This window comes from Pseudonaja textilis, chromosome 4, assembly GCF_049901715.1.
Source record: "Pseudonaja textilis isolate UNSWEBS1 chromosome 4, rPseTex1.2, whole genome shotgun sequence".
NCBI classification, from domain to species: domain Eukaryota; kingdom Metazoa; phylum Chordata; class Lepidosauria; order Squamata; family Elapidae; genus Pseudonaja; species Pseudonaja textilis.
The window spans coordinates 75,622,353-75,636,469 of NC_141993.1; the positions used below are offsets into that span (position 1 = coordinate 75,622,353).

At 37.6% G+C, this 14,117-nt stretch overlaps 1 protein-coding gene across 9 annotated transcripts in view; it reads right to left on the reverse strand.

Moving 5' to 3' along the window:
* The window catches only part of GOLIM4 (golgi integral membrane protein 4), a 65,438-nt gene that overhangs the window by 25,048 nt on the left and 26,273 nt on the right, over positions 1-14,117 (reverse strand). For 4 of the 9 annotated variants that reach the window (XM_026705802.2, XM_087933408.1, XM_087933410.1 and 1 more), the window contains 3 exons: positions 12,406-12,489; positions 8,861-9,028; positions 343-699 (listed from right to left, as the gene is read on the reverse strand). In XM_026705802.2, the coding sequence (XP_026561587.1) occupies positions 343-699; positions 8,861-9,028; positions 12,406-12,489 (609 nt within the window). The remainder of the gene's footprint in view (positions 1-342; positions 700-8,860; positions 9,029-12,405; positions 12,490-14,117) is intronic. The other 5 variants (XM_026705803.2, XM_087933409.1, XM_087933412.1 and 2 more) reach the window with 2 other exon arrangements.

Genomic DNA, 14,117 nt, shown 5'->3' on the forward strand with positions numbered 1-14,117 from the left:
ATTTATTCTAATTAAACACGGTGGGATTGACTTCCAAATAAACCTGCAAATGGTTCTCAGAAAGACCTAACCTGATTTAGAGCTTTTGGCAATCTCAAAATTGCTAAGCAGAATCAGACATGGTTAGTACTCAGATGGGAAAGCATCAGAAGTCTTAAGGTTGTGGTCTAGATTGGAAAGTTAAAAAAAGATGGCAAACCACTTTCCATTATTGCTACAGAAACAATAATGAAGGTGTTCAGGAATAATATGAAGATGTCCACCAAGAGTCAAACTTAACTTGAGGAAGACTGCTTTCTAAACATGCAAATATTCCTATGGGAAAAAGGGATCCCATCCCACCTGTGAATGGTTGTGTTCTCCAACTGTGTTGGTTTCCTCGTCAGTCTGTTCTTTGTCCTTCCATTCATGGTCTTCAGGGATTTGATCAAGATCATCTGTTAAGTGTTCTGGTTGCCCAGCTTGCTCCATTTCTTCTTCTTCTAATTCTTTTTTCTGCTCTTCTTCATCTTGCTCTGCATGTTGTTCCTCATCTTCTCCTGCTTCTTGCTTTTCCTGAATATTTAATTCCCGTGGCCCATGACCTTCCATCACTTTTCTGTCAGGATGAAAAAGTTCTGCTGTCTGTTCTCTTCCTTTCCTAGGGTTTACTTTAATAGCTTCTTCTTCCCCTTGTGATTGCTCACCATTTTGCATAATCTACAATAATATAAATCATTAAATCTGAGAGGTCAGTTTCAAACAATTTGCTTCTGGACTATACATTGAATTTCAAGGGATTCACTTCCTGTCAAGTTTTCAATAGTCAGATGTGGCAATTAAAATATTGGGCTGGGATTGGGGAGACAACTCAACTATGGAAGCTCACTTAGATGACTTCAGGTCAAATATGATTGTTCTGTCCAATCTACTTTGCAAGATTGTTGTTCTTTTTTTTGTGGTTTGTGCTATTAAAGGGGAAAAATGGAAGAAGTTCTTGTATGGTACCTAGATTTCCTGGAAGAATATTAATCACATCAGCACATAAATCATGACAGATACATTGGAAAAGTTAGTACATACATACATACATACACACGCACATACATACATACATTCTATAGTATATATGTTTTCTACAGTGATGCAGAGAAGGGAAAAAAAGAACAGCTTTTGAAAGTAGTTTTGGAAGTTTTGCCTGGTGAAAAATACAAAAGTCAAAGTGTTACTTTTTACTGCTAAAGCGCTAGATAGCTTAGAATTAGGTCACCTATAAACTGCTTATATCCCTATGAGACTGCACAAGTTTGTGATAGTTCACTGATAATAGGTCCCTTTCAGGTGAGAATAGTGAAGGCAGAGCTATTTTGCTGATTGTTTTTCAGTTTAGTCTCCTTAAAACAAATGTTCTATTTTTTATTTTTGTTTACAAATGCCATAAAACATTCATCTATGCTGTGAGCTTTGTTGAACTTAAAAACTCAGTCTAGAATCTTGAAATGGATCTTGGAACATGGCTCCAGAGATCCTCCAAACAGTTGCTACTGAGTTATGTTTAATATGAAAGAAATGAATAAAAGCACATTAGTTATAAATAATATTATAATAACCCTATGGGGATTAATTATAAGAACTATATTTTAATTATTTCAATTTTAATTCCACTTGTGTTTGTCTTAAGCCTAACCACATTTCTATTCTATCCTTTTGTGGCTCTTTCTCCTTTTAAGGAAGAGGTACTCACCAATGCTGAGATAATTGCTGTCCTAAAAAAGAAACTTGTTTATCTTATTTAGAAGAAATCCAGATTGTTGGCTAAACTGAAGATGTATTTTACACTATTTTTACTTTCTTTAAAAAAAATGTAACTAGGGCGAAGGATCATTTTTAAACATTTTACTGCAATTTTTGTCTATATAGTCTTGCTGTAAGAAATTTAGGCATATTTTTTTTAAAAAAAGTACTTCTGTGCCTCGGTACACATCTTACATAATTCAAAAGCTATCCCTCAATCAACTCACATTCTCAAGATGAATATCCTAAGGATCAAGAGTGGAAAAAGACAGGTAAATACAATACACAGGGGGAAACACCTGTAAGGTCCAGGGAATTATGTTGCAATGTTTTATTAATGGAAATAGCTTTATACCGAGACAAAGTGAGCACTGAAATAATTATTGGACCTATTATACACCAATTAAGTGGAATCTTTACAGAAGCCAAATTAACTTTAACCTGTATTATTCTCTAAAACTATTTGCCTAGAAATTGCTGTATCATAAGGCTAGACTTTAATTTTAATCCTTCACAACGTGGCTAGATACTGAAGAATAAATTCATATGTAAATATTTCATCAGAGATAGAAACAGATGTTTCTCACCACTTATTATGACTCACGAATAAAGGCCATATTAAGCATGATCTGGTGGCAATTTCAGCACTGAATTCCTTTTCATAGTTGGGTATCAGACTATTAAGAGCTGGGACATCAACAGATAGACATTCATGTGTGAAATTAGCCATTTAAAAAACCCCTCAATTTGCCTATGTAAATCTGTATTTTTGCTTCACAGCTAATGCCTCACATCAGTAATATTCTTGTAACCTATTTTTCTCAATCCCACAATCCCATTCCTGCTGCTTATTCTTTCTTGATTTCATTGTTTTTGTTTTATCCCAATCTTAAGAAAAACTCCCACACAGACTTACAGATTTTCATTAGGAAATAAAACTGAAACTTTTTGTACCCAAACAAGACGATATCTGGAATTTAGACTGCTTTACCTTGCTCAAATTATAATAATGTGACATTTGGAAAGAGCAAAGATCTCTATCAATGTTTTATTAAACACAAGCATTCACAGAGGGACCATATCTGCTTATGCGTGGTTGTCCATATGCTGTGGGAGTAAAAAGGACACATAGGTCTCTTTTCGGATTACTTCCAGCCTGCGCAGCCTAAGCTAAATCAATGCTATGATTCATACTTTTATATTACAGACCGCTAGCTTGCTTGTTCTTGTGTCAAGGGCTGCATTTTCTTGATGCAAGCAACCAGCCTCCCAATTAAAACATCTCCACCAGAATGGCTACAAATGAAATGGGGGGGGGGGACATGGCTAGGAGAGCAAATGCTAGGTAGAAACCTGTTCCCTTGTTATAGTTAAATAGGACAAAAGGTTGATAATGCTGAAAAATCAATGGCACTTTTTATCATTTTATGGTAGAAATCACTGAAAACCTGTCTTAAACCCCCCAACAAAGGTCTGATTTTCTAGCTCAACTAGAAAATCCCAGCCTCATCCAGGTGCAAGATGGTTTGCATCATGGCATACAAGTGACTTTGAAAGTGGGAGAGAAAGCAAAAGGAAAAATAAGACCTTAGCTGTTTGTGAGTCAGCCGGAAGGAGCATCAATTCTTCTTCTCAGGTGCAAAAGAAAAGTAAAAAGTAAAAGCTAGGGAAAGAATGGAATTCCCCCTTGCCCCACTAAAAAAAATGTTGAGGAAAAATTCTCTGTATTTGAAGAAACTCGTGTCTCAAGAGCAGAAGAAAGCATGGACACCAGGGGAAGGATGGCTGATACAGCTTCCACCATTGATGGTGACCAAAGACAGTTTGCTTTTAGGAAGTCAGGATTAGTAATTCTTTGATATAGATAACAAATAAGTTTACATTCTAATGAGAAGGCAGGCGCCTACTGCTGCTAAGGTATTCCTGAACATATCCCTTCCTAGCTGCCTTTTGGATGGATGGATGGATGGAAAGCAGGCAGGCAAAGTAAAGCACCAGCCATTTATTTATGCATATATTGATTAAATGTGTATAGCATCCAACTCCCAACAACTGTGCGAGGTTCACTAAGTAAAATACAGAAAAATAACAATTAGTCAATATGCAAATAAAAACAAAGGAACAAAATATAACATTATATTTATTTATAGATCTTTATAGATAAGATTTATAAAGTCCAAAAAGGATACCAGAGGAAAAAAAAATAAACCAAGCAGCTTCACTTTCCTCATTAACCCGCTCTACATTGCAGAAATGAGGAAAATTTCCTTATCAGGATAAAGAAACCATGTGGGTCTCCCCAGCACAGTGCTCTGTATCTCTCTGAAGCCTAAATGGTCGGCCAGTATCTGGAAGGGACTTGTTCAGCTGCAGCTTGTACAAAAGTCATTGACTGGAAGGGCATCCTGCCCAAGTGCTTAGAATGCATAGAAACTGATTCTAGATTGCAAGCCCAAGCGAAGCGTCTTCAAGGGATAACTTTGAAGCATTGCTGACATGAAGTACCCTGTGAAAGATTTACACCACTCTAGTGGAAAGCTTTCTGATAAATTGGTATTTGGTGCCTTCCCATATCCAATGTAGTAGCCAATTGTGAGCGTACCTACCAATTACTTTAAAGATGTCAAATGGGACTCCATGCACATATTTATGCTTACTGTGTGAGGTAGGATACTCCTGGTTTCCATCATCCATCCATCCAATTTTCTGATTACATTCTGCCTCATATTAATAGTTCTGCCTAATATCAATTAATAATATTAGTACTTAATAATGTTAAGTATTCTGCTGCAGTGCTGTAGAAAGTCAGTTAATGAAGTTCCTTTTCCTGGCCAGCCTTGAGAAAGATTGCCTCTCTAGCCTTGATGAAAACTGCATTTGTTAACTTTCTAATTGAGCTTTACATTGGGTGGGCACACCTGTCAGCAGCTGCAGGCAAAGGGGAAAGACAAGTGGACCTGGGCATGGTGGGATAGAGAGAAGACCAATGGGAAGGGAGTAGAGAAGGCCGGGCTTCTCAGGAGTGGTGGTGGGAAGCAGAAGTCCCACATACTGCTAACAAATTTCCACATGCTGTGAGTATCAAGACTACCAAGGACTTCCCCACCTTGTGATGCATAGAGAGTGGGATTGGGTTCATTGAGTGAGACAGCTATGTGAGTGTCTTGCTTAATGGTCATGACAATTTACAATCAAAATTCCAGGCTCAATTGTGGTCATAGGTCAAGTGGCAGCGTGGAAGGTCTACCTGTATTTCAACCAAGCTCCAACTTACTTCACTTCAGGTAGAAGTCCTGCCCATTATTTATTTAACATCACATCCCCAAATATCAGAAATTCTTTTACACTGGCACATAGTAATACAGTCTCATTTTTTTTCTTTGAGAGGGCAGATTTTGCACTGTTTCTCAAATCCGCCATCTGTATTTATGTGGTGGGAAGAAAATCCAAATTGTGAGTCATGTATTGCTCTGTTGTCTCTTTTATACATACATTTGTGGTTTTTGTACTTCTCTCTATATAACAAGGGTGTCAAACTCAATTTCATTGAGGGACGCATCAGGGTTGTGTTTGACCTTGCGGTGCTGGATGGGCATGACCGGAGTGGGCATGGCCAGCTTCTCATCACTCATGTCAGGGGGCACCTGTAGTGGCCAAGGCGGAGCTTGGGCGAATCCTCCTGCAGCCCTCTGCCAGTGAAAATAAAGCCCAGGAGGTTTGCATGCAGCCATCCTGAGCTCCATTTTTGGCAGAAGCACTGCGGGTCGATTCTTTGCTATTTCCAAGGTGGCTCCATGGGCCAAATCTAAGCATGCTGTGGGCTGGATCTGGCCTGCAGGCCTTGAGTTTGACACCCCTGATCTATAACATATCTAGGCAGGCTGGAGGATAACTATCTAGTAGCTGTTCTAGGAAATAGACATTTCAGATAACATATCCAGGCTATGATAGAAGGCAAACAACTGCTTCAAGTAAAGTGAATTACAAAATGGCAAGCAGATGTGATGTTGCACTTAATGAACTGAGGGTAATTCACTGCATCCAAAACTGATGTTGTAAGTCAATATCATTGTTTGATGTTTCATTTAATGACTGTGCCACTTAGCAGTGGAGTTGCTAGTTCCAACTGGGGTTGCTAAGTGTAGACTACTGTTATGTGTACTGGTATACCATGCTGCTTTGTTATTGAAATATCGATTACCTTGTAAGTTATTCTGGACTATGATTTAACATCCTATGCTGATTCACCACTCTGACATCAAACATGTACCATAGAACTTACTCAGAAGACCCCCTGATTAGTCCAACTAGGGTACAAAGTGATCATTTTGAATGTCCTCACTTGGAAACCATCATAATCCTCTATTTGGAGTAGTGAAAATTATTGGTCTTCAGCAGGCCAAAGATGGTTCAGCCAGAGCCATCTTTGTCAACTTCATGTTGACCTGCTCTGTAAATATCCTTGCTAAACTTTCTGACAAGTTTAAGTAGTTAAATTTGATCAGGGTTTTTATGATAGCAATAGTGGAGAATATGTATAGTTTAGGGTTAAAATGTTGGAATCTTGATATTCACAGAGCTGGGTTTTCCCCCTTGCAAACATTTCATTAATTGTGACATTTGCAAAAAGAAAATCAAGCTCAGTAAACATGAAAATCCCCAAAGAAACCTTTTTTCAAATGAATATTTATGATTTGTTTCATTTTAAATGAAGACTGGCCATTTCTGGCAGCTTTCTGCTGGATTCTTTTATACTTGGACACACACCACAAAATGAGTCCTACATCGTAGTGCTGGAAATGCAAGCAGCCCTCTCTAGATGACATCTACGTTTTTTCCAAAACTGAAAATCTGAACATCTAGAAATCGTATTTCACTACTGTCCTTTCACCCTATGTTGATCTAGCAATTCCACTATACAGTGGTATCTGGGTACTCATTGTTAATTGGTTCCAGGAGGCGCAATGATTACCACAAACAATGAGTACCAAACAATTTTTCCCCATAAGGAATAATATAGTGATTCACAAGGAAGCCCTGACAAGTTCTAGCTTGTCAGATAAGTACCAGGACAAAATCTTTGCATAAAAATGCATTGAGAAGCAAATTCGATGAGTTTCAAGGCAGCTGAGTACCAAGTGCCAAAAATTCTTCATTTCTTATTGCTATACTTACAAAGTTGAATTTTTCCTAGCAACCCAGTTAGAATAAAAACAGATGTCCTCTATGTGTTCTCTACTACAACTGCCACTATCACTTTGTCTGGAACTAATATCCTTAAGGCCTGAAAAGGTTATGCTTTATGGATTTGTCAATAAGAGATGGGATATGGGATAAAGAGAACTTTGTAAAATAAAAGAGGGTACAGAGGTACAAAAATAGTTTATACAGTACATGTGATGAAGCTTGGAAGTCACTTTATATATTTCTTCCCCCTCCCCTCTCTATTATATTCTTACTTTTCTTTCTCCCAAAGGTGCTTTTTCAAGAGGCAACTAGACTTTCTGTGTTTTTCTTTGAAGATGTTTCACTTCTCATCCAAGAAGCTTCTTCAATTTCAGAGCTTGGATGAGAAATGAAGTCTTCAAAGAAAAAGCCAGAAAGTCCAGCTGCCTCTTGAAAAAGCACCTCTGGAACAACTATGACCTGGATGATTGAGAATCTCAACAAACATTTAATTTTCTTTCTATTTTTTTCTTCTCTTTTGCACCTTTCTTTTTTTCTTTCTAGTCTTCTTTCTTTTGTATTAGATTTTACTACTGTAATCAAAAACTATGAATACAATTTATGAATTTTATTTTAAAAATTATTCATAAATATAAAAAAGGAAAACTACTGCAATTCGGTATGTGGAGTTGCTAACCCTAGTCAGACTGATTAGCATACATGCCGATAGATGACATACTGGTGTGACATGCGTTATGATGTGAAAAATGTACAATGCTTAATTCAAGTCATTTGCATAAAAATGGAGTCAGGTCAAATTACTCAAAATGACCACTGTAAAACTGGCAAATCGGTCTTGCAACACACTTCAGGATAGACAATGTCAAAATTCTGCCAGACAACCTTTACTCAAGATAGTCCTAACTGTCATTTTCCGTTGTCAAAAATTGTATTCCGTTGCCAATTGGCAGTTTCTGGTATCCTTCATCTTACTGTCCGTTTTCAAGATTTCCCTATCCCCACCCCAAAATATATTTTTCTCCTATAATCACAGGCCAACGTCCTGGTATTTATTAAATAATTGCTAGAATAAAATAAGTGTCCTTTATCATAGTTGGAGGCTGCCCAACCAGCTGAAGCTGTCTTTGTTATACATGTATAACATGTTCTGCCATTTGGAAATCTTGTTCACTACTAATTCATATGCCTGGAACAGAGGAATAGGAGTCGGTGGGGATTGATGAAGTTGGAATCTGATTCAAAAATTTTCCAAAAGCTTCTATTCTTCTCCAAAACTTCCTCTAATCCAGAAGCAGTTTGTGGCCTGCCTATATCTGAAGACACAGCAGCAGAAAATGAAGAAATACATCAGATTCTGTAACTGAAAGTACTTTTCTTAATTTGTATGATTCCTCCCCCCCACCCTTCAGATGTGGGGGAGTTTCATTTTTAGGCAATTTTTCACCTATCCCAAGCAAGAAGCAAGAACAGATTCCAGTGTTAGCCTTGGTTGTAAATCTGATCCTTATCATGGGCACACCCTGGCGTTTATTAAATAATTGCTAGAATAAAATAAGTGTCCTTTATCATAGTTGGAGGCTGCTAGAGCCATAATGATCACAATTCATTGTCGGAAGACAAAACTTCCAATTTTCATATCTTGGCTGAGTGAAAACTATCTTAGGAAATTACTATTCAAGGTTTTTTTTTCCTAACTGTGTTTTAATGTGATATTTAGACAAAATCATTTGTCCTGCTCAGCTTCTCTTCTCCTGCCCTTTGAAATGATAACAGCAACCTTTTTAATAGGATTGTTACATGGACTGCTGCTTAGTAATGTTCACAGCATTGTATCAATGCTAACAACCATGATGATGATTAAATAAAATTGCTTTGCCTTAATATAGTCAGTTCATATTACCTCTTTTTGCTCTTTAGCAGCATCTGTGCCCTGTGTTTTGGAATCACTCAGAGGAGAAGGCACAGGTGTCACAGGCAAACCATGTGGCGATTCAAATGTTTCAGGTTTCTGGAAACTGGGCATCTTTTTTAAGGTGTCCTTCAACTGCCTGTATTCTTCCACCTGAGACTAGAAATCAAATGTAACCATTAGATTTCACTGAGAGAGAAGCTGGTCTCAGTAATAAATGCAGGGAAGCAAGAGGCTCCAAGCTGATGCAGGTATTTTAACTAGACATGCACATTTGATCAAAAATGTCCATGTGCTAAAGCTATATCTTTCTATGCGGCAGAGTGCATCAGTTTAATACATTACAGCAGACATGCAAAGTCTAGCAGAAAATCCCCATAGCCCAGAAAGGGGATTAGTTTTTCATGCCACACGGAAGAAGAAACTGTCAATAGTGAATTATTACATCTTCTTTCAATCTTTGGAAGGAAAATAAAACCCCACCCACAAATAGAAAGCATCGTGGAATGAAATGGAAAGGAGGGACGGAGGAAGGGAGGGAAGAAGGAAGAAAGGAAGGAGAGAAGGGGAAGGAAAGGGAGGGGAAGGGGAATGGAGGGAAGGAAGGAAGGAAGAAAGGAAGGAAGGAGGGAGGGAGGGAGGGACTGTCTTGTTCAGTTGCCCATAAGGATAGGCCTTCCATTTTTTAACAAACATGTTCGTTTAAGAATGGATCAACCTCAGGACTTCTCCTTGGGAACTCTTGGAGAGAATCTGGAGAGAAAGAGATTGGGACCTATCTCCCTGCAAAATTCAGCCTGCTGCTGCCTATAATGTTTAAAAACAGTGACTCTTAATAAAATACATACAGAGAGAGAGAAAAAGGGGTGACAGAATAATTCCCTGAAACAAACTACTGATCATTCTCCTTACTAGGTCACAAGAGCAAGGCCTGGTGATGGAGCCACACTAATAGATACAATCTAGTTCAAAACTCCCTATAAATCCATGCAATGAAGGCTGCAGGTGAAGTTAACTTCAATAGCCTCACAGAAGGAAGACATGATTGAGTGAATGGAGTAGCAGTGTTTATTGGCTTTTTGTAATGTGCCTGTCTTATATCTGTGCCTAAGAGCTGTGGTGGCACAGTGGTTAGAAGGCAATATTGCAGGCTAATTCAGCTCACTGCCAGGAATTCAATCCTTACTGGTTCAAAGTTACTAAACCCTCCATCCTTCCAAGGTCGGTAAAATAAGGAGCCAGACTGTTGGAGGGGCAATATGCTGACTCTGTAAATCGCTTAGAGAGGGCTGTAAAGCACTGTGAAGCGGTATATAAGTCTAAGTGCTATTGCTATACAATATTTTAAGCATGAGGGACCACAATCACCATCTATCTAGCAAACATTTTACACCTTTCACTCTAAAACACCCAGTGAAATTATCAGTGCCAGAGAGCATGAGAAGAAATTATAAAACTACATAGATAAAAAATATAATTATTTTCACCAACTTAATCGCCAAATAGAGAGAGATTAAGTTTAAAGAGTTTTTAAAAAAAACAAAACAATTGCATCATTATCTTGGTAGAAAGAAAACCTTATACCATTTCAGACAAATGGTTGTCCAACCTGTTCTTAAAAAGCTCCAGTGTTATAATAACTACAATTCTGGAGGCAACTTGTTCTACTGATTAATTATTCTAACTGTCAGGAAATTTCTCCTTAGTTCTAGGTTGGTTCTCACAATTAGTTTCCATCCATTGCTTTTTGTCCTGCCTTCAGGTGTTTTGGAGAATAGATTGACCTCCTCTTCCATGTGGTAGTCCCTCAAATATTAGAGCACTGCTATCGTATCACCCCTACTTCTTCTTTTAATTAAACTAGACATACCCAATTCCTGAAACTATCCTTCATATGTTTTAGCCTCCAGTCCCTTAATCATCTTTGTTGCTCTTCTCTGCACTCTTTCTAGAGTTTCAAATTTCTTTTTATATCATGGCAACCAAAACTGGATGCTGAGGAAACAACTGGAATAGAATTCCTAAACCAGAGAGCCATGATGTTTCTCCCTATACTCCACCATGCCAGCATGTTTCCCTGTCCTCACCTACTTCCTGATATGAAAAACTCTCATCTCCAATCAGCAGCCGATAGGAAATTAAACCTTAAGAGCTTTTGAAAAGGCCCTGCTGATGTCAGTGATGACAGTTTTCACCTTAATGCCAAATAGAAGCCATTTAATCCAAATGTGGGAAAAGTACCATGACCAGCCTTTGCTGATAAAGCAGAAGCAATGGAATTGGCATCAATTGGGAGCCAAGGAGTTATGCCGTGTTCAAGGGATAGTTCTGAGCCTTGAGATTAGTTTCAGGGTAAAAAGATATGCAGACCTGCCATGTCTGTTCTCCCTTAAGGGAAAAAAAAAGATGTTATACATAAGAAGAGATGATATGGACAGGCAAAGCAAAACAGATAAGGGTTTTTTTTATGTTGATATCTGTTTATCCTTTTTTTTTCCTTTTTTGAAATTCAAATCATATACACACACAAAACAAGCTACAATCTGTTTATCAACATAGCTTCACTATGATTACAATAGGTTGAGGAAGATAAGATGGGAGATGGAGAGAGCAGGCCATGATAGGAAGCAGGAGAGGACAGTTGGCTCCCATGACACCTTCTCGCTGCCCAGCCTGATCCAAGGACTTATTAAGGCCTCTTTGGCTTTAGTTTTGCTAATATTTTATAATTGGGGCAGTAGATTAGGTATGCTGCTCCTTTTGTTTTTATTTCTCCTCAACAACATTTATTTATTTGTAAAATCTATTGGCTGCCCATCTTACTTCAGGCTAACAACATAATTACTGTTAGGTAAGAAATATTCATTATATTCAAGTGTAAATTACCTAGCTACAACTCTGGAAGAAATGAGGCAGAATCTAACAGTCAGAGTAGAATGAATAGAGAATGACCTTGAAGGACAGATGAAGAATCACTACCCAAGCAACAATTGGCTACAGGGAGGGCTGAATCTATTCCAAGCAACTAATTTGAGGAAACATCTCAACCCCCTCCCTGATTCACATGAAAATAAAATGAGAAGGGTGGGAGAATTTATTCAGTCTTGCAAGATGATTTTTACCAGTCTCAGACTATACAATTACAGTGATTCATTTAACAACCATGGCAAGAATGGTCATAAAATGGGGCAAAAGTCACTAAAACAACTGCCTCACTTAGCAACAGAAATGGTGGACTCAATTGTGGTTGTAAGTCGAGGACTACCTGCATATTACTAGAGCTGTTCTAATAAAAAAAAAATAGTTTGGCACTGATTTCTTAGCTTTATAATTCTGATGTAGCAGAAATCCTTCTAGGCATGCAGATCTTGCCCCAGAGGGTAGCTGGTTATTAATCAGAGAACCCAACTTGCATGCATAAAAGTTACGGTCAGCAGAAAAAAGAGAAGCAAGAAATATTAGAAGATTTATGGGGGTAAGGGGAAAGAAAGAAAGAAAACCACCACTGCTAATGCAATGCCGATCTGGTGGCTGACCTGCGCAGCTTTTAGTGCGCTCTTGTGTTCTTCCAGTGTCATTACAAGCTGGTTGTGTTGGGAGATTAAATTCTTATGCTGAAACTACACAAAAGGAAATACCACATCAAATGCGAGCCCAAGTGTTTCTTCAAAGCTTAAAAGATATTTCTTAAGGAAACTGCCAAGCACTGACTTCTCACATGCTTTTTAACCTTGCTTTTATTAAATATATAGCAAAGCCTCAGTTTAACACATAAATTTAAAAGAGTGGCTCTTTCTTGTTTCTCATTATTAAATCAAAGAGTATGTGATCTCCGGCACCATTGTTACACATTGTGACAAATTATGCAATTATAACAGGGTTTTCATTCATGCCATTTAAGTTCATTAATATGAGGTTACACTGTACACATTTTATCAAACTTCAATAAATGAAGGGTGAGTTTATGCAGTCACAACTAGAAAACATAGATTGAGAACATACTTAACCACGACTGGTCAATTTTAGTGTACAAGTTTGTTGCTTGGATATAGTCAACTGTGGGCAATTTAATGTGCCATCATTTAGAAAAATCACTTAGCAAGAAAAAAAATGCTAAAATTGGTTTTTTTTGTTCTTTATTAGCCTTATACATCAGAATCCAAATAGCGACTAAAGTTAAATAGGTTGTCTTTCCTAATTAAAATGAATTCCACAGAGGAAAGCTTAGTTTTATACTGTCCACATATATACAAACAAATTCAATTCATGTCAATTCAGTTCAGTTCTGTTCTCCTGTCCTGTCCTGTCCTACCCTATTAAACATACCAGCTAGTCTGTTCTCAAGATCAGTGGTTTTGTGCATGAATTTCTACAGAAAAGTATTATTCCTCATTTCCCATCAATAAAAATTATTTCCTGATACATTTCAGGAGAAAAAAGATTCTGAACTAACAAGGAAGTTTCTTCCACCTTCTAATGGATTAGACATTTCTATGAACTGCTGAAAAAAACCCATTAGTGTAATTATTGTATTGATTTCAATACACTACAAGCAACATTTATATGTTTTATTTATAAACTGAACACAGACAAATGTTCTCTGTAGATACTGCCTTTTTACTCTAGCCTTAAACTGATTCTGCAGCTCATAATTCTTAGAGAGTAGCGGGGAATAAAGCAAATCTGGAATTACAAGCTAAAATAATTAACCTGTGAACTATCTATGATCCATTTGGCAACAAGAAAGGCTTATGGAAGATTGCAAATTTGGAATGTTAATGGAGTAAATGGAAAGAGAATGGATGAATGAATAACTCGAAATAATGAAAGAAAGAAAAATAGGTAGGTTGTATGCCTCAGAATCTAAGAGATCTGAACGAATGTAGTTTGATCTTGTGCAGTGCGGTTGATGAATATATGCATGAATGTGAAAGTGTGAGTTCAGTTAGGAATAAAAGAGCTAAATTTGATGCCAAAAACTACGAACTAGTATTACTCGGACTGTTTTAAGGGTGTATGAAAATAGATAAATTTATAGGCAAGTGCTGCATGTTATGCTCCAGTGAACTGTGATAATGAAAAAATGATGAATGAATTCTGAGAAAAACTATGCAACATTCTGCGTGAATGCAGGCGGAGTGGGGGCAGGGTGGGAGTTATACAGGTGATGGGAATGCAAGGATGGGAATGAATCAAGCAGCTACAGAAAAATGTTCAGATTTGAAACTTTAGATATTCAAGATTGAAC